At 32.6% G+C, this 25,526-nt stretch overlaps 8 protein-coding genes across 18 annotated transcripts; 3 read left to right on the top strand and 5 right to left on the bottom strand.

Annotated features, from left to right (window-relative positions):
* Window positions 1–217: 217 nt before the first annotated feature.
* LOC116345029 (tRNA pseudouridine synthase-like 1) lies at window positions 218–1,719 on the bottom strand. 3 transcript variants are annotated; one of them, XM_031774030.1, is made up of 5 exons: window positions 1,506–1,719; window positions 1,293–1,408; window positions 905–1,220; window positions 712–820; window positions 218–611 (listed from the first exon to the last, which is right to left on the bottom strand). In XM_031774030.1, exons 1-5 carry the CDS (start codon window positions 1,550–1,552, stop codon window positions 249–251), a joined length of 951 nt encoding a protein of 316 aa, XP_031629890.1. In that variant the 5' UTR covers window positions 1,553–1,719; the 3' UTR covers window positions 218–248. The 3 variants fall into 3 exon arrangements, with proteins under 3 accessions (XP_031629890.1, XP_031629891.1, XP_031629892.1); XM_031774031.1 differs by having other exon boundaries at window positions 724–820; window positions 1,506–1,713; XM_031774032.1 differs by having other exon boundaries at window positions 905–1,192; window positions 1,289–1,408; window positions 1,506–1,710.
* LOC116345028 (probable dual specificity protein phosphatase DDB_G0283417) lies at window positions 1,720–3,900 on the bottom strand. Of its 2 annotated transcripts, none has more exons than XM_031774029.1 (5): window positions 3,744–3,900; window positions 3,563–3,676; window positions 3,193–3,495; window positions 3,031–3,133; window positions 1,720–2,967 (listed from the first exon to the last, which is right to left on the bottom strand). In XM_031774029.1, the coding sequence occupies exon 5, from the start codon at window positions 2,364–2,366 to the stop codon at window positions 1,743–1,745; it is 624 nt and encodes a 207-aa protein (XP_031629889.1). In that variant the 5' UTR covers window positions 2,367–2,967; window positions 3,031–3,133; window positions 3,193–3,495; window positions 3,563–3,676; window positions 3,744–3,900; the 3' UTR covers window positions 1,720–1,742. The 2 variants fall into 2 exon arrangements, with proteins under 2 accessions (XP_031629889.1, XP_031629888.1); XM_031774028.1 differs by having other exon boundaries at window positions 2,394–2,967; window positions 3,744–3,889.
* A 91-nt stretch (window positions 3,901–3,991) lies between these two features.
* LOC116345155 (peroxisomal membrane protein PEX14) lies at window positions 3,992–5,662 on the top strand. Of its 2 annotated transcripts, XM_031774273.1 has the most exons (4): window positions 3,992–4,421; window positions 4,532–5,085; window positions 5,177–5,389; window positions 5,498–5,662. In XM_031774273.1, the coding sequence occupies exons 1-4, from the start codon at window positions 4,332–4,334 to the stop codon at window positions 5,502–5,504; spliced, it is 864 nt and encodes a 287-aa protein (XP_031630133.1). In that variant the 5' UTR covers window positions 3,992–4,331; the 3' UTR covers window positions 5,505–5,662. The 2 variants fall into 2 exon arrangements, with proteins under 2 accessions (XP_031630133.1, XP_031630134.1); XM_031774274.1 differs by lacking the exon at window positions 5,498–5,662 and having other exon boundaries at window positions 5,177–5,393.
* A 659-nt stretch (window positions 5,663–6,321) lies between these two features.
* LOC116345439 (CTD nuclear envelope phosphatase 1 homolog) lies at window positions 6,322–11,757 on the bottom strand. Of its 6 annotated transcripts, none has more exons than XM_031774813.1 (6): window positions 11,518–11,757; window positions 8,579–9,006; window positions 8,355–8,514; window positions 8,127–8,224; window positions 7,216–7,398; window positions 6,322–7,132 (listed from the first exon to the last, which is right to left on the bottom strand). In XM_031774813.1, the coding sequence occupies exons 2-6, from the start codon at window positions 8,687–8,689 to the stop codon at window positions 6,941–6,943; spliced, it is 744 nt and encodes a 247-aa protein (XP_031630673.1). In that variant the 5' UTR covers window positions 8,690–9,006; window positions 11,518–11,757; the 3' UTR covers window positions 6,322–6,940. The 6 variants fall into 6 exon arrangements, with proteins under 6 accessions (XP_031630673.1, XP_031630671.1, XP_031630677.1 ...); XM_031774811.1 differs by lacking the exon at window positions 11,518–11,757 and adding an exon at window positions 10,844–11,032; XM_031774817.1 differs by lacking the exon at window positions 11,518–11,757 and adding an exon at window positions 10,844–11,032 and having other exon boundaries at window positions 8,355–8,505.
* A 198-nt stretch (window positions 11,758–11,955) lies between these two features.
* Window positions 11,956–13,485, top strand: LOC116345440 (charged multivesicular body protein 6-A). Of its 2 annotated transcripts, none has more exons than XM_031774819.1 (4): window positions 11,956–12,095; window positions 12,192–12,297; window positions 12,399–12,508; window positions 12,588–13,485. In XM_031774819.1, exons 2-4 carry the CDS (start codon window positions 12,226–12,228, stop codon window positions 13,072–13,074), a joined length of 669 nt encoding a protein of 222 aa, XP_031630679.1. In that variant the 5' UTR covers window positions 11,956–12,095; window positions 12,192–12,225; the 3' UTR covers window positions 13,075–13,485. The 2 variants fall into 2 exon arrangements, with proteins under 2 accessions (XP_031630679.1, XP_031630678.1); XM_031774818.1 differs by having other exon boundaries at window positions 12,165–12,297.
* Window positions 13,348–17,225, bottom strand: LOC116345438 (esterase B1-like). The gene is made up of 7 exons (XM_031774810.1): window positions 16,447–17,225; window positions 16,038–16,332; window positions 15,492–15,617; window positions 14,747–15,181; window positions 14,306–14,481; window positions 14,087–14,237; window positions 13,348–14,014 (listed from the first exon to the last, which is right to left on the bottom strand). The coding sequence occupies exons 1-7, from the start codon at window positions 16,660–16,662 to the stop codon at window positions 13,692–13,694; spliced, it is 1,722 nt and encodes a 573-aa protein (XP_031630670.1). The 5' UTR covers window positions 16,663–17,225; the 3' UTR covers window positions 13,348–13,691.
* A 3,402-nt stretch (window positions 17,226–20,627) lies between these two features.
* LOC116345377 (neuralized-like protein 2) lies at window positions 20,628–23,191 on the bottom strand. The gene is made up of 5 exons (XM_031774676.1): window positions 22,244–23,191; window positions 21,871–22,170; window positions 21,684–21,798; window positions 21,409–21,596; window positions 20,628–21,314 (listed from the first exon to the last, which is right to left on the bottom strand). The coding sequence occupies exons 1-5, from the start codon at window positions 22,452–22,454 to the stop codon at window positions 21,202–21,204; spliced, it is 927 nt and encodes a 308-aa protein (XP_031630536.1). The 5' UTR covers window positions 22,455–23,191; the 3' UTR covers window positions 20,628–21,201.
* A 1,021-nt stretch (window positions 23,192–24,212) lies between these two features.
* Window positions 24,213–25,464, top strand: LOC116345255 (transcription factor A, mitochondrial-like). The gene is made up of 5 exons (XM_031774475.1): window positions 24,213–24,371; window positions 24,432–24,518; window positions 24,585–24,744; window positions 24,822–25,132; window positions 25,210–25,464. Exons 1-5 carry the CDS (start codon window positions 24,292–24,294, stop codon window positions 25,307–25,309), a joined length of 738 nt encoding a protein of 245 aa, XP_031630335.1. The 5' UTR covers window positions 24,213–24,291; the 3' UTR covers window positions 25,310–25,464.
* Window positions 25,465–25,526: the final 62 nt, after the last annotated feature.

Raw genomic sequence — 25,526 nt, 5'->3', positions numbered from 1 at the left:
CATGATCGGGCTCCGCATTTCACTGATAAACGAATCTATAATTAATTCAGATTGGTTTATTGGACCATCCGTATTCAGATCATATGGAAAATTATAAATTTTCTACATTAAAAAAAGTTTTTTGGGCCAATGTGAAATTTTCTTACCTTTTATGAATATGTAATATCATCATAAGCTTCCAATTGAAGCCCATAACATTTTTAAGAAGATGTGATCATTGTTTTCAAAATTTCCATTTTTTTAATATTTTATTGACATTTTTTCATACAATGATGATTTTCATAAATTTCTTCAGTCAAACACCTCTCACGAAATTCAATATTTGCCAAGTAAAGTCCATGTGCTGGAGCAACAGTTATCTTTCTTTTGAATGAATTTTGTGACGGAATTGTCAGCATCTCGTATAAATCCCGTTGTGAAATGTTCCCTTGGGCGAATGTCACTAGTGTTCCAACTATTCTCCTTATTTGCCGATAGAGAAATGATTGTGCATTGAAAGTTAAGTTCCAATAATCAACATTTTCCTCGTGTTCAATTGGTTTTACTGTTAATGCTTGAGCTCTTTCGACTTTTACATAATTCATTTTCCGAACTGCAAATGAAGCTCTAAGCTGAAATTTAAAAAAATATTCGTGTCTTTAAATTTTATTCGACCAAAAGTTATTTTCATCAAAGTGAAATTCCAATGTCAAAATTAATTTTGAGACTTACAATGAGACTTACATGTGCATCATTGTTAATGGTCATGAAGGTGCGAAAGTCATGCATGCCTTGAATCATTTGTGCTGCTTGCTTAAAACGATCAATGTCAAATTCATCTCTAATAATGAACAAAAAATAAAAGTGCTTAAGAAATTATGTTTACACAACTCGATAACATGATAAAAAAAAAAGTCATACATACGAATGCATAAAATAACAGCGATATTTCTCGTCGATGGTGTAGTCGATATTTCTGTTCTTTTTTATGACTCCTAATCGATATAAATATGTTCGTGATTTAACACCATTAATGTGCTGATTGAATGTGTTCGGCACCCTTTGGGCTCCATTTACTCTAATTTGATGTGGTGTTTCCTCAAGCGCCTGATTTAATTTTGAAGTTATATAGTTACAATCGTACGGCTCACTATTTGATCGTTCCAAATCAACAAAAACGGCCGAGTTAATCGCATGAACACCAGCATCAGTTCTGAAAAAATTCAAATAAATGAAAACACCTTTTATTTAAACATTCACAAGATCTAAGTAGCGATCAAATTTCGAATAAATAAGTGAATTAACCTACCTACTTATGGTTCTGACATTTATTGGATTCTTTGTTCTCAACCTCTGCATGGCATCTTCAAGTACGCCAATTGTTGTTGGAGTAATTATTTCACCGTTAGCTTTCGTCTTCGTGAATGCTCTGTATGAAATCATTAAATTGAATTTACTGAAGAGTTTTGTTTTTGATCAAAATTGTTTGAATCAAAATTCACTCTCGAATTTTTAGGTTAACTTACTTGAAATGTGTACCAATGTACGAAATATATATCAAGTATCGATTCATTATATACAATTGAATTTTTGTTTGTCTTTTCTTTCTGGATGTTTTTTCCTTGTCCACATTTGAATGTTTCTCTTTTTTAATTTTTCTCTTACAAGCAACGATTTAACAGTTTATTCAATCCATGCAAATAGCTCATTTCGTCCAATTCTGACATTGACAGTTCACTCGCACTGTTTCTGATATGTAACACTTAAACACCATTGCTGTGATCCATTTGTTTGAGTTGCTTCAAAAATCCATCGTTTGGTCGAATACATTCTCGTTTTGATTTCACTAATGCAAATGCTACATCGAAACTCATTTTATGTTCCAATATTAAATATGCTATGCAAATTGTTGAAGAACGACTCACACCTGCATTACAATGAATTAAAATTCGTCCCGTTCGTTCATGAACGTCGCATATAATTTGATTCGATTGTCTAACGATTGCTTCCAAACATGTCTCTGGCAAATCAAGACATGCCACATAATGAGTACGAATTGCATTTGAGTCAATATCTGATGGCGGTGTTTCAATTCCAATGCTCAAAATATCGGTGAATTTATATTTTTGAACATTTTCTTGTGTAACCGCATCTTGTGAGCCTAAATACAGAAAATCATCCGAAATGCATGCAGGCACAAAATCTGGCTTTGTATCCACTATAAATCCATACGTTTTTGATTTAAGTTGTACTCTTGAAGTTTCTAATACTTCGTCTCCGGTCTTTGTTAACAATATTTGCTTTTGAGATCCGTCGGCATGTGTAATATTTGTTACGGTTGATTTTAAGCACTTTTTTTTAGCTTTTAACTGATCAAGGAAGCTCATTTTTTTAATAAAACGCCGTTTTTAAACTTAACTTCAGAAAGAATTGTCTTGACAACATCTAAAAATCTCAAATGTATTCTTCATATTTTGACATTAACATCTGTTCTACTTTTCAATGTATTTGTTGTGTTTTAACCTTAATTCACATGATGTCACTAGTGGCATCTTATATTTTGAATATAATAATTTACAGTTTTCTTTATGCTAAGCTCTGTCGCAATTCTACATCTTCATTGTTTGAAATCATTTCATTTTCCGATAAATTTTTCTCGGTTCGAGTGCAATTGGCAAGGTGTTCGGCTGAATATTCCACATTTGATAAATAAAGTCCATGGCTCGGCACTGGTAGTTTATGCGTGTTTTTTGATGGAATGGTAATCATTTCATAAATATCTCTAGATGTTAGTTTACCATTTCCAGCTGCAATTAAAACGCCGACCATGTTTCGTATTTGTCGATAAAAGTACGCTCTCGATTTGAATTCAATATTCCAAAAGTCAAAATTGGCCATTGTTTTTTCATAATTAACCGATGTGGCCAGTGTATTACCTGGTCGAACTTCTATACTATCCATTCTTCGAACACAAAACCTTGGATGAAACTGTGGACATTAAATTTGTTTTTAATTATTGATCACATTAAAGTCCAAATAATTTGAAATTACCGTTTTTTGCTTTTTGGAAACATGCATAAACGATCGAAAATCGTGATAACCTTCTAATTGTTTAGCCGCCTCTATCACACGTTCAATGTGAAAGTCTTGATTTCTGTAATGAAAATTCCATTTGATAAACAAATGATGGTTGTGTCTTTATTCAATACTTACAGCGCAAAATAACAACGAAAACTCTCTTCAATTGGAATGAACATTGAACATTTGTAGATTTGTGAATTCACTCCTTTTGGAATCGGCTCCTTGCAAACAGCAAACCGATACAAATATGATCGACTTAGTACATCTCGACGCACATCGAACTCATTGGTTATTGGGGTCGTTTTTAATATTCGTATTTGATCATGCCACGTATTAAAAGTGGTATTCAATCTTTTTGTTATCGCCCAGGATGGCAAATTCTTATTCACATCGATCGCAAATGTGGTATTGGTGGCATGAACACCAGCATCAGTCCTAAATATATGTTTTATTATTCAAGAAGTTAGTGATTTTTTTAAATTATCCTTTAACGAATTGTCACCTGCTTGATGTGTGTATTAAAGTATCGTTCCTTTTGGTGAGTTTGGCCAGTACTTCGCTAAGAGCATCTTCAATCGAACGGGAGTTCTTTTGATTAACATTTTTCGATACTCCACTGTCCAAAGAGCAAATGGTTTGAGTGAAATAGCATCTCCCATATGGAGGTTATTGCATGGTCTTACTTGTATTTTGTTCCAATGTATGCAGCATTTAATAAGTACCGCTGCATATTTCAACCGGTAATAAAATGGTTTCCAATACTGTGTTTTGGTCCGAATAAGGTTATGTTCGAAATAAAAAAAACGCAGATTTTTTTGTTTTGACATTTCCATGTCTTGATTCGCTTGAAGTTGCTCACCGTGTCGACTGTGACCAAATGTCACATTTGCACACTGTTTATGATAATAATAATAATTTTTTTTTCCTTCAATAAATGTATTTGTATTATAAATACGACGAATCAAAATTCAAAGGCAGAAGATAACAATTCATAGACTTAATTCATATATTAAGTTGGTTGTTTTGTTATATTTTTTTCGATTGTTATACTACGAACGTAAAAAACAACGAGAAAAACTAACTTAGTGCTAGATTATTTGATTGTGTGTAACATTAAATCTTTGTCGTCCATCGATCATTGTGACTGAGAGACGACAAAGTAAAAAAAAATAGAAAGGGAAAAAACGTTTTTGTGAAGAAACAAAAATCAAATTACACAGAAAACGGCATAAAGGATAATTTTCAAAATTTTTTTAAACGTGAATGTAAACATGGATTCATCCAATAATACAGACACAGGTGACACAGGTTCAATTAATGCAAATTCAACAGTTGCGCATAATCCACCGCGAATTTCAATGGTAATCCATTTTGTGTGAACATTATTGAAATTAATTTATTACCGTTGTAAAAACTATGTCGCTTGATAACACTCATTTTTTTTGTTTTCATTTGGCTTAAATAAAAACAGATTAGTACGGCTGTGTCATTTTTACAAAATCCAAATGTTTCGCGAAGCTCGCTAATGCAAAAGGAGAAATTCTTACGCTCGAAAGGTTTGAGCGATGAAGAGATTCAATTGGCATTTCAACAGGCTGGCATTTTTACCAAAGATCCAAATAGTACCATTATTAATATGGAAATTGGTCATCATCGTTCACCACCGCAACCACCAACAACAACACTAGCACCATTGTATCGTTCACCAGAGACAGCACTTCAGAAATTTTACAATGTAATTAGCTCGACTGCCATGGTTACGGGCATTGTTTATGCCATTTATTATGTGTACAAGAATTTTATTGCGCCATTTCTGTTTGGTAAAAAGAAAGATGAAAAATCAACCGATGATTTAATAAACGAATTAGATAAAAAAATTGATAAAAACATTCGTAAGCTTAACGTTGATGTGACCGCATTGAAAGATGAAATTCGATCATCGTACAACGGCGATCATGTGCTACGACAAGATATGCTCTCATTCAAAAATGATTTGGATGCAATCAAAGGCTTACTATTGAATAGGTTTGTAATTTGTAAATAGCTCATAAACCACACAACATTCATTATCTATTTTATTTATTATTTACAAACTGAATATCGTTTTGCCACACAGAAAACAATTCGCAAGTCCGGTTGTGCCACCATCAATCCCAGCATGGCAACTACAATCGCAACGAACAATTGGCGTCGGTGAGACCAGCCAACACACTGATAGCGATAAGAATGATGACAATGGTTCGGCCGATGGATCGGGTGACAATGGATCGGCTGGATCAAGTGAAACCGAAGTGGTTACCAAACATAGCGACAGCAGTCTTGAATTATTGTAATTATCATTGTAAAATAAAAAAAAAGAATGCAACGATGCCGTTTTGATGTTTGTGCATCATTATCATCAACAATTTTTTTTTTGCTCTGTTTTCTTCTCTTTTAGATCTTAAATGAAGCTATTGCAGCTCATCATTCCAATTATAGTGGCTGTTCTGTTAAACAGATAAATAGAAAATCTCAACGCATTTTTGAATAAATAAAAATGATCTAATTGTTTTTTTCACAAATTCTCAAGATTAATAATCAGAAAACCTTAATCCCGTGAAAATATCCGCATTCCTTCCGATCACGACTCCAATACTATATTTAGTAAATTCTTTTATATTGAAACTTGGGCTTTTTATAATTAGTTCTTTTTTTGGTAAAGATTTTGTTGATGTGGGCATTTTTCTATATATTTCTTGGTTTTTTTCTTGTTTTTACAATAAATAAAAATGAACTAAAAATGATAACAGAGCGTTTAATATAAAAAAGTAAGCAATCTACCCTTGCTTCACTAACGTCTTTCCTTGCTAAAAATTTCTTACGAGAGAAAAATTCGCTTTTATTCACAGCGATACAAATTTAAATTCAAAAAGGTCTGCAGAATCAGAAAGGGGATTCACCTGAAATGTAAAAATTTAAAACCCATGTAAATTGATATTTGTTTTTATTTTTAAATTTTATTCCTTTTTTCTCTTTTCAATTTTAATTAATTGGTTGTTTCTATTCGTAATAATTTGTATCCCATTTTTCAATTTTTGATAGTTTTTTCTTCTTCCTTCAATCCTAATTTCTAATGCTCGTTTGTGCCATCGTCAATTCAATTCGTTGGGCAGAAAACAAATACATAGCAAACATTTTTATCTTTAATACGACAAAAAAATATAATTCAAAAAATTATCTCCTGACTCCCAACAAATGAAAGAACAAAATATCTAAACATACATAAATCAAGCCGCTTGAATTGAACCGTTCTCGGCAAGATCAATCATTCATTTGAATGATGTTAAAATATCCGTGGCTAAATTATTATTTGGATCAAATAAAAAAAAATAAAGACGATGGTTCATCGAAACGGGAGTGGCAGCAAACAAATTCGCCGATTCTTTAAATTAATTAATAAAATATTAAAACAATTTAAAAAAAAAATTAATAAATACAATGACTGTATAGTAGTTTCTTTTTTCTCCTTTTATTCGCACACAGCCTCTAAACTGAATACGGATACACACATAACGTACACAAACATTCATACAAACTGGTTCCATAGTTTGTTCCTTTCTCTCATTTGTTTCAGCTTTCTTTTTATCTTTTGAAATTTTTATTTTTATTTCGTCTTTTTTTGTCATTTCATTTTGTGGTTGTTGGTGTTTGTTTCCTTAGCTATTTTCTCTTGGTTTTTGCTAACATATTGAAATTGTATTTTTATTTTTGTGTCTGAGTACATTTCGGATCATGTTCAACAAAAAAATAGTTTTTTTTTGCTTTGTTTTTTTTTGTGTCATTAAATACCGCTAAATTTGCTCATTTTTTGCAAACTCAAATGTTCACGATCAACTCTTAACTACCACAATCGATGCAAATGTAAATTTCTTGACAAAACTGAGCGTACATCATTTGTAAATCGTAGCGCATCTAACAGTGGTAATAGCGATAACAGGCAAATATCCATTGGATCCGAAAACCAGGATTTTATTGGTATTGCATTATTTGGAAAACATCGATATGCACCGGGAGAATTATCTATAATAAATATCTAAATAGAAATTGGGCAAAAAAGAAGAATAATCGCTTTAGAAATGGGTTTGTGAAAGCATTTGGAAAAAATTTAAAAATTACCCTATTTAAATCATTGCATATCGCTGTTAAGTCTTTTGTGTATGAACCAAAATCCGGAGTGCAGTGTTGACGATAGTATCGTCGACGTAAAATATTTCTACCATTATCTAATTTATCAGCAACGGCAGCACCATAAATCTCCATGCTGGCCGTAAATACGACTAAATCGTACCATTGTGATACCTAAAATGGCAAGAACAATAAAAAAAGACAATTAAATGAGAGAAAAACAAACGTTAGCAATTTTGAAGAAGATACGGGTGAAAATGGAATGAAAAATCACACAAAATTTGAGTTAAATGTCACCGAAATAGAACACTCTCATTATTGCCAAGCAAACAGCGTTATTGTTAGACATCCATCTATTGTCTATAACGACTTCATTTCATTCGATTTTGGCAAATGAACATTCTAATACTTGACAGATTTTTTGGCGGTTGCAATTTACTGATGGCTGACGCACATATCATTAATATATATATCTGATTGTTATACAGTGAGTAAGTACATATTGTGCCATTAATCACTGAACATCATGTATAGAAAAAACATTTTGTTGAACATATATATATTGCATGAATATGCTTTCTTTATCTATGTATTTGTGTGCGCGCGTGAGAGAGATAGATAGAAGGAGAACGCATTCACACAGTTTCCTATTTTTAGCTGTTGCTATAAATGTTTTTTTGTGCGAATTTCTGCTTGCGAATTTGAAGTTTTCGTTTGATGTTTCGTTAGCTCGTTTTGTTGTTTCATTTTCGAATTCGTTCAAAGTAAAGAGAAAAACGGAAGACACGAGAAAAGGCCAAGGCGTTTGCTCATATAATATGTCTGCGCTCAAATGTGAATGAATTTCGAGTAAAACTGGTTTGGTTTTTTTGTATATATATACTCTGATTTCTGACACTTACAACATCCAAAAAGAAGTCGACATGTGGCCGTTTATGTACAAAGAATCGCACCGGATGTCGATCGATTGTGACCTTAACAGTAAAATCGTGCGGTGTGCCTGGATACGGTAAAACAAACAAATTTTAAATTAAAGAAAGTAGAAAAATATGCTTTTTTTCGAGAGAAAAAAATTGCTTTAATTTGGAAATAATTAAACTTGGTTAGTGCTAATTAAAAATGTATTTTACCTGGTTTGACCGTATTCCTCGGCATTGCGTCATGATGTGAATGAATCAGTGTCTCGTCCAAATCTAATACCAACGTCTTTCGATGAACCATGCTGAGGCGATGCCGCGACACCGGCGACAACGGGAACAAGTCATATTTCACCGGCTGATACTGAACAAACTAAATGTATTAATTATTTTTTTTCCATTTTGATGGCATGTTTTTTTTTGTTCTAAATACTTACAGCCCGAACCTGTCGGTTAAATATGAAACATAAACATGTCCAGACTTTTGATACGAGTACGATGAATCCATTTATCGATAGGTTCATTGGGAATTGCGAAAACATTGGCATATCCTTTTTAGCAAAAATCCAAAAATATACGACAGTGATTTGGCGATAAACCTTAAATGATGTGCGTGTCTTCTTTTTTCCACTCACGTTCGTTTCTTCAAATTTTGAAGTTCAAATTCAATAGTCAATCCCGTACACAAGCAACGATACAAATACACATAAAAACACGAATTGAATTTTTCTTCCAACTCGATATGTCAAGTGTCAATTCAAACGGGTAGAAAAACGGTGTAGTGTGTTTTTCACTCGCCGAATATCGAAAGAAGAAGTAGCTATCCTTCGACTTGGCCCACCTCACCAATCAATCAACGGATCGTCTGAAATGAAATCAAAAATATGAAATTTGAAATTAAAATCTTGGCTGCAAATCACAATTGATCGAAGCGATTATCTATTTTTAAAAAAAATCTCAAGACCAGTGCCGTTGAATTTCCTATTTCCAATTTTGATCTAAATGCAAAACGATTAACTGTACGATTTTAATTCATGTTTGCACACATAATACATATTTTCGAATTATGACCTGAAGGTGGTCAACATTTTACTCACGCAAACAGTCGAATAACTAAACGTCAATACATTTCTTTCGCACACATAAACTAACATAATTTAATTGATTGAATGCATTTTGTTTATTACTGTTTGCGTGTGACAAACGATACAAAATGCAATCATACCTTTTTACGTCAATGAAAAAAGCTAAAAAAACATCTGATCGCGTGCATTATTGACATAAAAAAATAATCCAAAGCGATTGAGCTTTGATATAAGTTTTAGTATATGACAGTGACGATACATTGTATTCATTTTCAAATGATTGGATATAAATACATTTTCTCACAGAAAAAGTACAAAAAAAAAGGTTTTGTTGGGAATATGAAATTACTACCGATTCAGTCTCAACGAAAAACTCTTTTGTTTTTTGCTTCACTTTGAAGAGAATGAACTTGAAAAAAAATCTACCAAACAAACGACAACTCTTTTTTTTCTTCATATATTATGACTTTCACATGAATGATATTCACTTTAATTGATGTTTTTTTCTTTTCATAATGTCATCATAACATGCTTCCTCTATGCAAATATTTTGAAATTTACGAATTCAATTGAGATCATAGCGTTATGGTTTATTGTCTGTGTGTGTATTTCACGAAGAAAATAAAAACTGAAATAAATGTGTATGTACACTGTGAATGCGATCTACCAAAAATAAAAATCAAAAAGATTATGCGATAGTATTGAATATCGGAAGACCTTTTGAGCAATGCTAAAACATAGTTTAAGTTGAAACAACATCAACATTAAAATAAACACAGCATTAGCAATAAACCAATGCGAACTGTAAAAAAAATGAGTAAAAAAGTATATATTGAGTGGCAATAGTGTAGAGAACGGCGCACATGTGTTTGAAATGAACTGGCATAGTAGAGTCCATCGGTCGATACACGCACGTACACAAACAGACATCCACAAACATCCACACATTAATGGCATACATTACAGTAGTTGAAGATAGTTGGAAAGCGCACAATACATATTTGCATTATTTTCGCATACAAACAAATCCATCCTGACATCCACGAAAGCAAAATACGAGCCAAATTCAATATCAATATCACACGAACCGAAAACACAAACGCGATGTTGTTTTTTTTTTTTTTCTTTTCTCGTTAATTCTTTCGTTTTTGTCGCAAAATAAATACAATACTTTGTGAAATGTTAAATATATGCATATTTTTGTGCTATGGTTCTTGGTTCTGGTTGTGACCGAAGCCGATTGACTTTTTGCATGACATAAATGCGATATTAACATTTTGTTCTGTGTCGTATGTCAACCGACAAAAATCCCTACCATTCTTAATGCAAACGAATGAAAATGACCGATTATTTTATGTGCATGTATATGTTGGTTTACATCGCGGTTTGCATGTCATTTCAAACGGCTCCGAATCAATCGTTTGTTTTTTTCTTCTTCTCTCTATTCTTTCAAGTACGCGAGCGTATTTCTAAGTAATTATGTTCACAATAATATTTATTTTTATTTCTAACTCAAAGCACACCATGTAAAAAAAATGCACGCAAAAATCTGTCTATGAATCTAAATTTTTGTTGAGTTCTTTTTTTCGCTTGAAATTTGTCAACTGGGCTAGCTACCTTCGATTAGTCGATTTCATACAGACACACAAACACAAACTTTTTTTATCAATGCAATTTGTTTGCATTTATTTATAGTTTTTGTTATTGTTTTTATTTGATTGATGTGTATATATGTTGCTTGCGATTTTGAAAGATAAACAGCGTTAGAAGTCCGATCTGTGCGACGCCATTTTTACTACTGAATGTCGATGCTTATGATTGGAATTTTGTTTGCTGTCGTTCAATACACATGCACATAAGAGCGGACGAAGACGACGGCTACGATGGCGAGACATAAACCATTCGGAAAAATGATAGGCACACAGAAAAAAAACATACAACATTTTCACAACGTGCGTCACCGTAGTATGAGTGCAAAGCATGGACGATTGTTAATGTGTATGTGTATGAGTGTGCATACGAGGATATGTATATGTGGTTTGTGGCGTTTTAAAAGCATATTTTCACATTGATATACTATAATACAATTTTTTATTCAACACTGTAGTTCGCGCTCGTGTTGTGTATTTTTTCTTCGTGTCCTTCCATCTGATTTGCATAAAATTGATTTTCGAAGAGACAAACCAAACGTCCACTAAACACCATTCAGCCTGAACAATTCGGTGCATACCAAACAAATTCAAACTCATTTAATGATACACCACAATGTGTGACTCCCAATTTTTTTTTACCTTTCAATATATGTATGTATATAAGCTCTCGAGCCGGCTATTTATTTCCACTTGAGAGTTAACACAATTTATTTTTTATTTGAATAAAATGAAATAAATAAAAAAAATCACTTTACACAATAAAAAAACTATTACTCTCTTATTAAATGATAATTATTTCGCTTCGTTTGGGAATTTTTTTTCCTTCTTCTGATGCGAGCCTCTTCTTGCCGGAGGGAAAAATTACTCTTACTTGGTGCGAGAATTCTTTTTACTATTCGCATACACATTCAATTTCAAACCATTTTCTGAACTGTCAAAAGTGTACAAATACATACAATGGCGCCACACGCACACATTCATACCATACCAAACTAATGAGATAATTTTGACAGCCTGCATGACATTTCTTATGTCGCCGTAGTTATCATCAACTTTAAAACATAGGCACACAAATAAATACACTATTTGTTTTTATTTGTCACTAATTCAATCACAATATAATTTTCATTTTTCTATCGAAATTTCTGTGTGCGTAATCAGTAGACGAATCAAATAACGTTGTACGTTGTTTAGCTTAAAAACCAATTACATTTTAGGTAGATAAGATCCGATAGATTTATTATTTTTGTGAATTTATTCAATTTTTTTTTGGATAACATATTTAGTCACAAATCTACGTTTTGTGTAAATAGTCATTGTTTTGTGCGGAAAAAAAGCAGAACAAATATGGGAAATTTATTTGGCAAAACAAAGAAAACGGCACCCAGCCGAGTTACTGAACACGACAAAGCTGTTTTGGTATGGTTTATTTTATGTTTTCATTGAATTTCTTCGCAAAAATAATGAAAAATTTTAATTGAAAATTTCTTCGTCTATTTTCGACGAAATTTTATTTGCAGCAATTGAAACAACAGCGAGATAAATTAAAGCAGTATCAGAAGCGAATTGAATTGACACTAGAAAAAGATCGTGAATTGGCAAAGAAATGCTTGGCAACTGGACGCAAAGAGTAAGTCATAAATTATTTGATGGTATGAGTCATATCGAATTAAATTGCGTTTTTTTCGTATTTTCGTGTGAAATTTTAGTCGTGCTCGGGCGCTTTTGCGTAAGAAAAAGTATCAAGAAAAGTTGCTGGAAACAACGGATGGACAATTGGAAAATTTGGAAAAACTGACATCCGATCTCGAATTCTCACAAATTGAACAGAAAGTTTTGGATGGATTAAAGGTCGGAAATGAGGCATTGAAGAAAGTACACGAAATTCTGACCATTGATGAAGTTGAACGAATTTTGGACGAAACGAGAGAAGGTGTTGATAAACAACGTGAAATTGATGCGGCTATCAATCAATACGCTGACTCAGCACTGACCGAAGAGGATGAAGAAGAAGTACTTGCTGAATTGAATAAACTGATCGGTGCGGACGAAAAAGTGACGGATTTAACAGAGGACAAAACAATCGATTTACCAGAAGTTCCAGCCGATGCATTGCCAAGTGCCGAAGAGACCACCGAAGACAAACCATCCAAAGCGAAAAAAGTCAAAAGCGAACCAGTCGCACTAGAGGCTTAAATTACAAATAAAAGAATATTTAAATTGACAAGGACCTTGATGAGTCCATTGTTGCAAATACAACGATCACCATTCACGTGATTCTAAAAATCGATCTTTCTCATTTTCTATACACACTCAATTCAATGTGAATAATGTACCAAGAGGTTATTTGATAAGACATAAAAAGAACGTGAAAAATGGCGTATGAATGGCGACCAAAAAATAAGTGAAGTTTCTATAAAATAATTCATTTTCACACAATAATTAAATAACACAAAAAACACGCATTGCTTTCTATTTTTATAACAAGAAAATGTTTAATACCAAAATAAAGGAAGGAAGTGAAGATTTTTATCTCTTAAAGCTATAAAAATACAAATTTATAAAAAAACAACATGTTTCATTCGCCAATGATAGATAGAGCTATTTGATAATAAATTCTTAAGGCTATACAAAAATTGGGAGTAATTTTTCTTTATTTTGTTCCATTTTCTTTCAAATTTCTTGTTGCAAAGCATATATATATATAAACCGTTTTGTGATAATATCTAATAAACCTTGGGCAAGCTTTTTACCAGAGAACACATAAACTTAATACATAAAAAATACAACCGACCTAAAGTAAGTGTCGTGTTTTAAACGAGATTCTTATTGTATTTTTTATAGATATGATCCCAATACTGCATACGATCCAATTCTGGCCAGTCAATGTAGCTAACTTCTTTGGCAATATTTAAGCACATGTATTTTTTTACATTTTTATCGCCGGTTTCCAGTGACACTGGTTTCCATTGGATTGGCGCAATGCTTTCATTATTTGGATCACCCGTTCTTGCGAATGTGGTAAATGTTTCGGTCATTCGTTCCATTGTTTTCCATTCATCTGAATTTTGCGCTGGATCCATGCCAGAAAACACCGAACGAAAGTAGTACGAACAATCATCGGCATGACAAACACCTGTTAGTTTGAAGCAAATAAACATTTCGCAAATCATATCATTCAAAATTCGAATTTATTTCATTTACATACCTGGAACATTTCGACCAGCAAATATCTTTTTCGTTAAACTGTACGTTGAATCGAAATTAAAACGCAACAAATAGGTTGGCGCACTTTGATTTTTTGTTCGTTGTAAAACTGTTCGATGGGTTGGATGTCCAAAGAATTTGTCGTGTAGTATCTGTATCAATGGAATGTAATGTGATTTAGTTTATGAAGAAGAAACCATCGAATTCATTTCAAAATTACCATTAAATATACAAAAATGGTTTCAACACTTAATGCTGAATATCCAAAGTAGAATTTTTTCAGTTGTTTGCCCAGTTCACGGGTTTGATCACTATCGACATCAATGTCTAGTTCGTGGAATGGTAATGTATATTCCAGTTTTAATTTTGACATTAGGCTCGGCTTTTTCATTGTCACTGCAAAGGAATTAAGTTGAATATTTGTTTTTTCATTTCAAATAATGATGTATTGCTTTTAATTACAAATAACCTTATTGACCACAAAAATCGTAATTAAAAACTAATTTAATGAAAATTTTGTTTTACAACGGAGACACCATCATCAACGCGTGTTAAATGAAAATGATTTTAATTACGTTTTTTGCTCGTCATACGATTATTTGTTATTGAATGAATGAATTTTGTTGATTAAAAATGACTAAATCAAAATTGATCAATATACTTTTGTAAAATAAGAGTCCTTCATCTGAACAGGTTCCAACGATTAGTGGGATATCTTTACTCCATGCTGATGCGGTTAATTCTTTTGGGTCTTTTTTTAAGAAACACTGAGACGATTCATATGGTTCAACAACTGGCCCAAATGGGAACATCGTGTAACGTTTACGGTCTTCTAAGGTCAATGTAGATTCTTGTACTTTAATAATTGCATCGTGTGAAGCTCGTTGAAGGACATTCAAACAGGCTTTTTCGCCACCTTCACCAGTCCAACCAAGTTTTTTTGCAACGCGCTGCGTCCAATCTTTTACTGGAGACAGTGCCCATGGTGCATAAACTGTGCCTGACATCATAATCGCTTTATGAAATAGCCCTTTCGACATATCCGATAACATATGCATTGATACAGATGCTGAGCCAGCACTTTCACCAAACAATGCTGCAAAACACAATAATTCACATTCAATTTTGTATGTCAGTGCCTTACTCAACAACATAAAAGATTCTTTTCACGCGACCATAATTAATGGTTTTGAATAATTTTTATAAGCTATTTGTAGTAAAAATCATCATAAAATTTTAGAAAATATTTTGAAGTGATTAATTTCAACTTGTACTTCACTTTTACCAAGTTATAAACATGTCAATTCAGCAAGTCGTGAGTCTATATAATAATTCACACAATTTCACTATCTCATTATTCTTATCTTCTTCAATTACTGCAAATAACTATTACGTTGGATACTTACTGATATTTTCCGGATCTCCGCCAAAATGCGTGCAATTCTCTTTTATCCATTTCATGGCCATCACTTGATCTTTAAGTCCAGCATTTCCGGGAATGCCCAATTCGGGGTCTTTGAACGATGCAAATCCTAATAAGACAAACACATTAGAAAAAAAAAACAAATCAAAATTTTACAAAAGTGGCACAATGTTGCTATAAAAAAAAACGTTTGTTTACACACTTGAGTACTTTTTTGCGTAGTGCATATTTGCGCGCGAAAACAAAAAAACTACACACACACGCCAACAAAGATACGAAGCAATGAATCGGTATTCTATCTAATTGTAATCATTTTCGATATGCTCTTATAATTTTCGCGCGCTTTAATGGAAGCAAAAGTGCCGTTTGTAATATCAAAACAAATACAACAAATCACAATGTCAACAAACTGTAATTAGTGCATTTAATTTGCTGATATTGAGTTATATGGAACGCAAAATAAAACGCATTTTTTTGTTTATTAAAAGGCGATTATTAAAAAAATTCAAATGTGAGAAATGTGTCTTACCAAATGCACCCAAGCGATAATTGATTGCGATAACAACCACATCTTTGCGTAGCAAAAATTCCGGATTATAAAAATCTTTTGAGTTTGAACCCAAAATGAATGCGCCACCATGAATCCAAACCATTACCGGTTTTAATGTGTCAGGTTTAATGTCTTTGGTGTACACCGATAAATGTAGACAATTTTCATTTCCAATTGATCGCTGTGATACCAAATCCGCTTGACATGCCAATGAACCGCTGCGACCAAATTGTTGATTTATAATTTCGGTTGACGGTTCCAACGGTTGGGGATCCTATAATTTACGGTTAATAATTACAGTCGCATTTGAAATACACACAATGATAATGTACACACATATCAAAACATCATTACAAAAAAAAGATAAAGATTAGCGCGTTGAACGAACCTTGAAGCGAAGTTCACCAACAGGTGCCTTTGCGTACGGTATTCCAACGAAATTAATGTAACGATAATCAAAGGCAGACGCGATTTTATAACCTTTCACTGGGCCCGATTTCGTCGTTACAGTACACACTTCCGAAAAATAGTGACGATAGTAATCGACAACGCGTGAATTTGTATACGACCAGGCAAACGAAAATAGGTCAGTTAATTTGATCATTTTCTTGTTCTTTTTTTTTGTTTTTAATTCACCACAATAATTAAAATCGCACTGAACGGACAGAAAATATGCAAAATAAATCAACAATCACCGACACGAGCGAGCGCCTTTGAATACAGTCAATTCAAATCAAATTATGTCAATCGCCGACAGCAAGCAAATTATGAATGAAACTGATACGATACCGACTGGCAAATATCATATACTCGCCCGTTTCGAAAAAAGATAAAAATGCATTCACATACAAATAAGACATCCACACTCAAAAGAAATCACAATGGTAAACAGAGAAAAAAAAATTATTAAATTTCTTCTTTTTTTTGTTTCGTTCAATCAAATTGTAATTCAAGTCAATGTGATTTGCATTTTATTTTCTAAATTATTGCAGGAACGAATCGAACAAGGGCTTCTTATTAGGGAAACACAAAACAAAAACAACCGAATTGAGAACAGAAATTAACGAAAATTTACTTATTGTTCGAAACAATGTGAACCGTCCGAAACGCGAATCAACACCTGAATGTCGAAAGTGTATGCCTTCGTCTTCGCGGATTCTCTTATAGTAAGCAGTTCACCATGAATAGTAGAAATAACAATAACAACAACAACAATGTACAAAAATCACAGGAAAAAGCATTCGAATTGCCACACATCAACAACAGCAGTGGCGTTGGCAGAGCAGCAGCAACAGCACACAACGTTCGCCGCAATATATTCTGTGTGATGTACACGCGCGCGCGTACAAGCCACAAGCATACGAATGATGCTTGACTGTTTTGCTCACAAAATACCAAAGGGAAATTATTTAACTGTATTTTTTGATACGATTGTTATATTGGTAAATTAGATTCGAACTACGCGAGCTCTCACCGCTCTCATTCTACCAATTTGCTGTTGTTGTTGAGATGTTGTAGATGCTATAGCACCAGTGTGTTCTTCATTGTATATCTTTCAGTTTTTGTTGGAAAATGGAAACTGAATTAAACCAAATGAATTATCCTACAAATTATTTTATTAAATATAGTAATAATGGCATCATATTTTTTTTATAATTAATTATTGCATGCTTCTGGTTTGCTTCCAAATTTTTTTGTTCGTCTTTTGTTGAATCGCAGGGGAGAATCCACAACAATTTGACATTGTGTGTGTGTGTGAAAATAGTTTTTTTTTGAATGAGATGAGATTTCATGCATGAAGATGATTGCAACGATCAAAGTATAATTAATTTTGCTATAGCTTATGTGTCTGTCATGTCGGTAGGAGAGTATGTCAATTCTACATACACTTTACAAGACGAATGCATGTTTCTTAACGATTATGGAGAGCATGTATTCCGTGTTTGAGAACATTTTAATAAAAAATTTGCAAAAAAAAGTATAAATTTGCATATACTCTCTTTTATAAAATACTACTGCCAAACAAAAAAATTTAAAATCACGATGAAACATACTCTCGCTTATCATGCTACAAATGAGAAAAACATTCCCACTTTTTGTCATATTCAATGGATGTGTGAACAATGTCTTGATTTTGCCATCTCATTCTCAATGACGAAATTCTAAACGCAAACGCACACGTAACGCTGCCCATGCTCTAACTTCATATGGATAAATTTATAATCCAGTGAGAGATCTCATATTTTGTTTGAAAAAAAAAAAAAGAATGCTGAATGGCAAACCGACCGCGATAGCACGCAACTGGTAACCACATCATATATATTACATATGTTGACAGTGAGTTGGTTTTTCGCTTTTGTTTTGATCTTGATGTTTGTTTTGCTCTCGTTCGTTTTTCTTCTTTCCAAATTGCGACATATATATACCAAACACCAATACTGAAAAAAAACGACATAAAATTATATGAAATAGAATCACATAATTATGTGAAACTTTTCCTTTAAGAACGAGTGTTGTGTGATTTTAGCATATATTTTTTAACCAATGCGCTGCGTTAAGTTGCGTCGGTCTTGTTTATTTGCAATTCAAATAAAAAGTGACAAACGAAGCAATAAATCAGACAAATAAAAATAGAAAATTCCACGGGAGGAGTTGAATTGTAATAAATCAAATATCAAATCGCCGATATCTATATACAAGTCATTCGACAATAAAATTCAAATTGATTTTTATTGCTATCGAACGTTCGTTTGATAATGATTGCGATGAAGTCACTATTAATAATTCAATAATAGTTGGAATTAACTATTTCTGGATGATTCACATTTACATTAAAAATATATTAAACCATTTAACGATCAAATACATCAAAATGCAAACGAATTTCAATCGAAAATCGCTGGAAATCATCGGAATTAATGTCAATCAGCAATCTGAAACTTGAGAATTGTCTGTAAATTAATAAGAGGTTGTCATCGCAATCAACTAATTTCATGTATTAATTTCATTTATTTCGAATGCAACTGATGCCGTTGATGTAATGTCAACTGTCGCTCTGAGCATTTTGTTTCTGCAATTCTGTTCATATGTTCATTACAACAGGAAAACGACGTTACTTTTATTCATTGTTATTCTGTAGATTCGCTTCTTCTTTTTTCGAATTGTTTGGACGAAAACGAAAATGTACCTTTATGGGTCAGTCGAACAAATATCATGTTGTTCACGTGTTGCTTTTTCTATCCATGTTAATTTGCCGTGTTTTCTCTTTCGCTCTCGTGGTATTTATTTTCACAATTTCACATGTAAATATAATGGATTACACACATGTGCATTTAAGCATGCATGCAAATGGTTTTTATTCATAGTAATAACGGTGCACACCAAACGAAACTGCCGAGATATTTTTTTATCCTATTATATCGAATAAACAATTGAACAACATGCAAATCAAAATGTCAAAAGAAACAGCAAAAAAAAGATCGCTACATGTATGCCATGAGTGATTGCATTACAATCGAAACTTGTAGAATTTTCGGCTCATCTTCATTAGGCCGAATTACTCTGATGACATAGATCTTATCAATTTGATAACGATTTTATTTTACCGATTCAATTTGCTCTGAAGTACCTTCTTTCCTATTTTTTTTTTTTTTTCGTTTTGGTTGAAAATCCAAAATCGATTGAACTAATCGTGTTCTATTTGAAAGATATTTATGGTCGGTGTTTGTTTTTGTTTACGGTCAATATGTAGTTCATATATATATTTCAATGGGTGTGCTAAGGTCAAACACGATAATTGACAGTGTAATACACACATGTATTGTATTATGTATTCGAAAATGTGACAAAGTGGCGAATTCATTGTCATGCTACTTCATGTGATCTTTTGATCCAAATGATACGGCTTCAAAACCATGACATGTGCAAATTATTCAATCTGCAGAAAACAACACCATATTAAACTCATTGGATTTCATTTGTTTGCATATCGTGCAGTGCGCGCGTGTAATGTGACGTCAAATGTGTGTAACATATCGATTGGAGAAGAAAAAAAAAACATTTGTTCAAGCACATATCTTATCGATCAGGAAATAAAATACGATACAATTACAATAATATCAGCAGTAGCGATTAAAATCCACGATGAAAAATCATATTTCAGTTCAAGAATATGATATGTCGAATTGACGAAGAGAATGTCACGGTATGACAATCGCAGAATTTCTATTTAAATTATACGTACAAATGAAACAAAAAACACACATGCTACTAAATTTACCTATTTTAGTAATAAAATATGATAGAATAGTGCGTCATTTAGTTCCTTGTTCCCTTGATTTATTCAATTTTTCTTTTTGATTGAGAAATGCAATTCATTTTTGAAATTTAAAAAAATTCTGTACATGATACAGCTGAGAAATGATCCTTCTGTTTTTTTTTAAATTAAATTAATAAATAAAAGTAGTTAAAACAATGTGTCGTTTCATTGATTTGATGCATACATTTTATTTCATAAGTATCATATGATGAACAATAAAAATACTATCATTTGTCAATAGAATGCAAAAAATAATAATAATTTTCATTGGTGTAAAATTGTGTTCGTGTCTCTCTGTGTGTGAAATCAATTGATCATTTAACTCAAAAATACATTTTTGATTGGAATGTAAATTGGCTGGAATGATTGGAAATAGTGTGTGGAGGCGAATATACCATGTAAAAAAAAAATGTTTTCTATAAAAAGCGGGATTCGATGTTATTGTTTTTGAAAAATTAACGAATTTAAAAGTATTCGATTGATTAAGCTGAAACTGGGTAAATGAGATGTGCTAATGTGTGCACATTGTAAGGTCCAATCTACGATTGTTATTTGCTTGTGCGGGAACAAGAAAACACTATATAAAAAAGACTTATTAACTCGACGGCTCTCTTGGTGTGAGCTTTAAATGTGACTTTTCACACATCTTCAATTATCTTTTTCTCCAGTTCTGCATAACACTTTCTCTCCACTTATTTATTGCTTTTTCCTATTTTTATTTCCAGTTTTGGTATTCCCCAGCCTTTTGGCTTAAGCTCCTTTGTGTGTAACAATTATTCTTCACAACCGTTTTCCCCGTCACACAGATGCAACAATTTGCATTGCTTAGTAATTTAATAGATAGTTTTTTAATTTAACCGGCAACGGAAGATTCTGCACTGAATTACGATCAACCAGCGATAGAATCATATTACAGCATAGACTTTGTAGTGAAGCAACTAAAATATGACGAAAGAAAAAACGAAATCTTAATTGATTGAATTGATCGATTTGATGGAATGGTGGGGATGGTGGTTAAAGGAGGCAACTTACTTTCATAGAGTTGAATGATTTTAACTTGTTTTGTCGTTCCATAGACATCGATCACAGCATATAATTCCGAATCTTTGTACGGTATATCTTTTGTGCATGGGCCTTGATCCTCGCCATTCACAATGAAATGCATCTCAGCCTTATTTGCATCGGACGGATTTTGTACATAAATCATTCCAATGCGTGAACTATTTTTATTTTTAGAATGCAAAAATAAAAAGTTCCAATGAAAAATTTTGCGTCGCAATATAATTTGATTCAGTTAAAAGACTTACCCTGTATCACTCGGCAACATATCTGAGCTGTATGGTGCATTTGGTCGGAGCGTTCGTCTTGGTATAACGCCGCGAGACGTTCGAACATATGCATCCTCATTTCCTAATATATTAACTAAAATCAAAAATGAAATATACGTGTTAATAATTAATTGAAATTAATTTAAAAGAAAATTTGGTTTCAAACCTGTTGATTTGACTTGTTGTTCATAATCAGAGCTTAAATCATCTTCGTCATCGTCATCGTCATTGTCGTCGTCCTGATAAAATCGTTTTGTGTGATCGGTACAATTTGTATCGACATTCGAGCCATTTGGAAACCGATTGTTCCGTAGTCGTCGTGAATATCGTTGTGCTGAACCGCATGGGCTGGATTTTGTAATTGGAAATACCCAAGATGTGCCTCTGTTTGATAGATCGGGGCATGCATATTGTGGTAAACCATCAATACCAAACACATCAATGTTTGGATTCAATTGTGTCAAACCTTTTGCATTCAATCAAATATTCAAATGGTAAGAGCATGTCAATTATTTAGGCATATGTATACAAACAATTACCTAAGCGCATATATCCCGACCAGCCACGTTCATTTTTTTTTATTTCCAGCAAAAAAATTTCACCTAGTTGTAATGGTTTCTCTGAAAATGTGAGCCCATTTGCGTAGCTCGTTTTGCGATGTGCAACTGTGTTACCTTCTAACAGTTCAATGTTCACCCCATGACAGCACGAGTGAAATCGTGAGAGATTTTTATTTGGCGAAAATGTCATGTTGCAATCCGTTTTACTTTCGCTAGATTTAGCCCTTTGGCCAATATTAAGTGTTTACTTTGTTATTTGTTATCGTTGCTGTTGCTTTTTTTTCTATTTCACTTTTTGTCTCTTTCTCTCTCTCTCTTGTTGCTTGTTTCACTTTTTGCGAATTTTCCGAATCATAAATATGTCACAAGCAGCAGTGTGATTTCTCGCCTCTCTTTCTATCATGTATATGCAAGACAAGAGGATGATTTTGATGCGATGCAACAAGCACCACTTCTGCTTTTTTAACACTTTATTTAAGTAATTATTTTACAACATTCATATCAATTGAATATTTATACGCACAGAAATTAAACTAATCCATATTACATACGATTGTCTGTCAACAGAAAATCTGCAATTGTCTGGTTTTGTTGTTTTTTTTCTCGCTTTTCACTTGCACTGTCTCTTTTTATATGTATGTATGCTGTTTACTTTTACTGTTTTTACTTTATTTGTGTTCTCTCTCTCTCTCAGCGCAATTTCATGTTTATGACTGATATAATCGGTTTGACAGCTAACTAAAGAGAACGACGAAATAAAGAGAGTTAAAACATACATTACCATATACTGTGGAGAATGAACGAACTAATCTTTTCACATCGATTCTCAATTTTTTTTTACACTCGAATTTTCTAACGTTTCAAAGTTCAAGTGTACCAGCATCGATTTGCAAAGATAATTGAATTCCGAAATAATGTTGAACTTATCATCATCAATGTAGTACGTTTGTTTACAGCTGTTAAATGCGTTATTGTTCTGCCAATAGAAAAAAAACCACACAGTATTCGGTATCAAGCAGCTCCCTCCATCGGATGAAATTTGAACATAACTCAATGAAATACTCTCAACCGAATAAACAAAGAAATTCAAATCTAGACATAGAAAATCAGTTGTTTTTTCGCAAAAAAATCACAATTTTTTTCATTTATTTTGTGTTTTTTTATTTTATTTACACAACATTTTGATATTAAAAGAATGTTCGAGTGGTTCCATGAGTTTAATGTTCACGATCAGTTATTTAGTTAACAGTTAAGCCAATAGATAACCAGTTATCAATTACCAAATTCGCAGTTCATATGATGATAAAATATTGAACGCAGACTCTAAACACTTTGAAATTATTTTTTCTTTACTGTAAATTTGCTGTTTTTTCTAAGAAATCCAAACCAATCAAAAATCAAATTTAATGCTGCTTATTAAAAAATTTGATTTAAATTTTACTCGAAAAGACCACACGCAAAAATAAAAAAAATAAGAAAACAATCACGTAAAAAGCAGAATTTTCAATTGGATGATCAGTATGCTTAGGATAACTGTCGTGGCGCAAACCACATCAACATTTTTAAAAAATCTGATGGTGCAGAAAGTTAGGCTTTTCAATCCTCTTTCAAACGATATTCAAAGTTTTCCAATATCTTTTCATTTGGCCAAAATATTCTCAATGGAAAAAAAGTGTATCAGTCTGCCCCTACTTCTCCTGATGCCAAAAATAGCATTAGATTTAACGAAAATGAGTTTAGTTGTTTAATGATTACAAAAAAAGATATTTTATTCAAAAAGGTAAATTACTAGAATTTTTCTGTGTTCCTTTAATTTCCACTGAAAATCTCATAAATTATTGCTATTGACTTGAGTTTGTTTTGGCGCTTAAAATGTAATATTGTGTATTCAGTGCGTGCGTGAACGATACTTAAGCATGTTGACATTTCTCACCAACGTGCTCTGAATAGCTGTCAAAATACTCTTTGCGTTGCAAAAGGTTTTGTTTGAGAAACAGAATTTACATTTTTAATTGAACATTTTCATCATGAATTCTCTTACTAAATTGGTAAATAGAAATTTAGTTCTTTCAATTGAACGTACAACATGTGTAGCATTGTTTCCAAGGTAAAGGTTATTGTTATATTTTCTGTAAAATAGAATCTTATTTTTATGCATTTTTTTCAGATTCTTAACTTGTACAAATGTTATATGGAAAGGGTCTCAAAAGAATGAGATTTTGCGTAAACTCAATATTCCAGAGCGACCAAAGAGGTATGCATATTATTGATATTAAAATGCTTACTAGCAAATTGCTTATCTAAACTCATTTTTTGTCAGACCAATAAGAGGATATTTGCGATTTGTGAAGGAATTTTTTCCATCACAAAAAAAAAGCGGCAAACCAGCAAAAGAAGTCATAAGTCTTGCGGCAATCGAATGGAAAAAGTTTGACGATAGTCAAAAACAACGATACAACCAAGAATTTGAAAGGGAAATGGTGAGGGCATTTCATTCATGTTTGCAATTTTTTTAAATCCAAATTAGACATACTCAAAAATCTATTCTGAATTATAGGCCGCGTACTCCAGAAAACTTGCAGCATATGAAAAATGTTTAACTCCCGATAAAAAATTGGCTATTAAAGATGCACAAATCCATTTGAAAGATTTGAAAGAGGAACGTATGGAGCGGAAAAATATATTAAATCTCGCAAAAGAAAATGGAAAGCCAAACCGGCCGCCTAACGCCTTTCTTCTTTTCTTTGAGGATGAACGCAGCAAGGGAAAAACCAATATAAAACAGACATCAGCTAATTATAATCTATTGAGCGAATCACAGAAGAGTGCTTACACACAGAAAGCAAAAGATTTATATGATGAATACAAGTATGTGATGTGGTTGAATCGACGCCGTTAGGTGAAATTTTTTCCCATTTTAAATGTAAATCAATAAATCGTTTCAGAAAATCATTAGCAGCTTGGGAGAAGGAAATGATTTCAAAAGGATTGACCAACATAGTTAGAAAGTCGGCCCGCAAGCCAACAAAAGATATAAATAAATAGTTTAATAGTTTTAAGTTTGAAAAGTTCGGCATAACTGTGAAGGTAACAAAGAGTTTCGTTTCAACAAATTAATGAGACGTTCTTTTAAAATTATAATCAGAATATGAACAATGAAAATATTTTTAATTGAATAAAAATAAAATAGTTGCATCATTTTTTGGCATATTTTTTTCAAACGATTTTGGGAGCGTTCGTATCAAAATTCTCATTGAAACAA

This window comes from Contarinia nasturtii, unplaced genomic scaffold, assembly GCF_009176525.2.
Source record: "Contarinia nasturtii isolate CC-2019 unplaced genomic scaffold, AAFC_CNas_1.1 Cnas_scaffold_1240, whole genome shotgun sequence".
Classification (NCBI taxonomy): Eukaryota; Metazoa; Arthropoda; class Insecta; order Diptera; family Cecidomyiidae; genus Contarinia; species Contarinia nasturtii.
The sequence above is the reverse complement of the archived record's forward strand: the minus strand, read 5'-3'. Positions and strand labels throughout refer to the sequence as shown.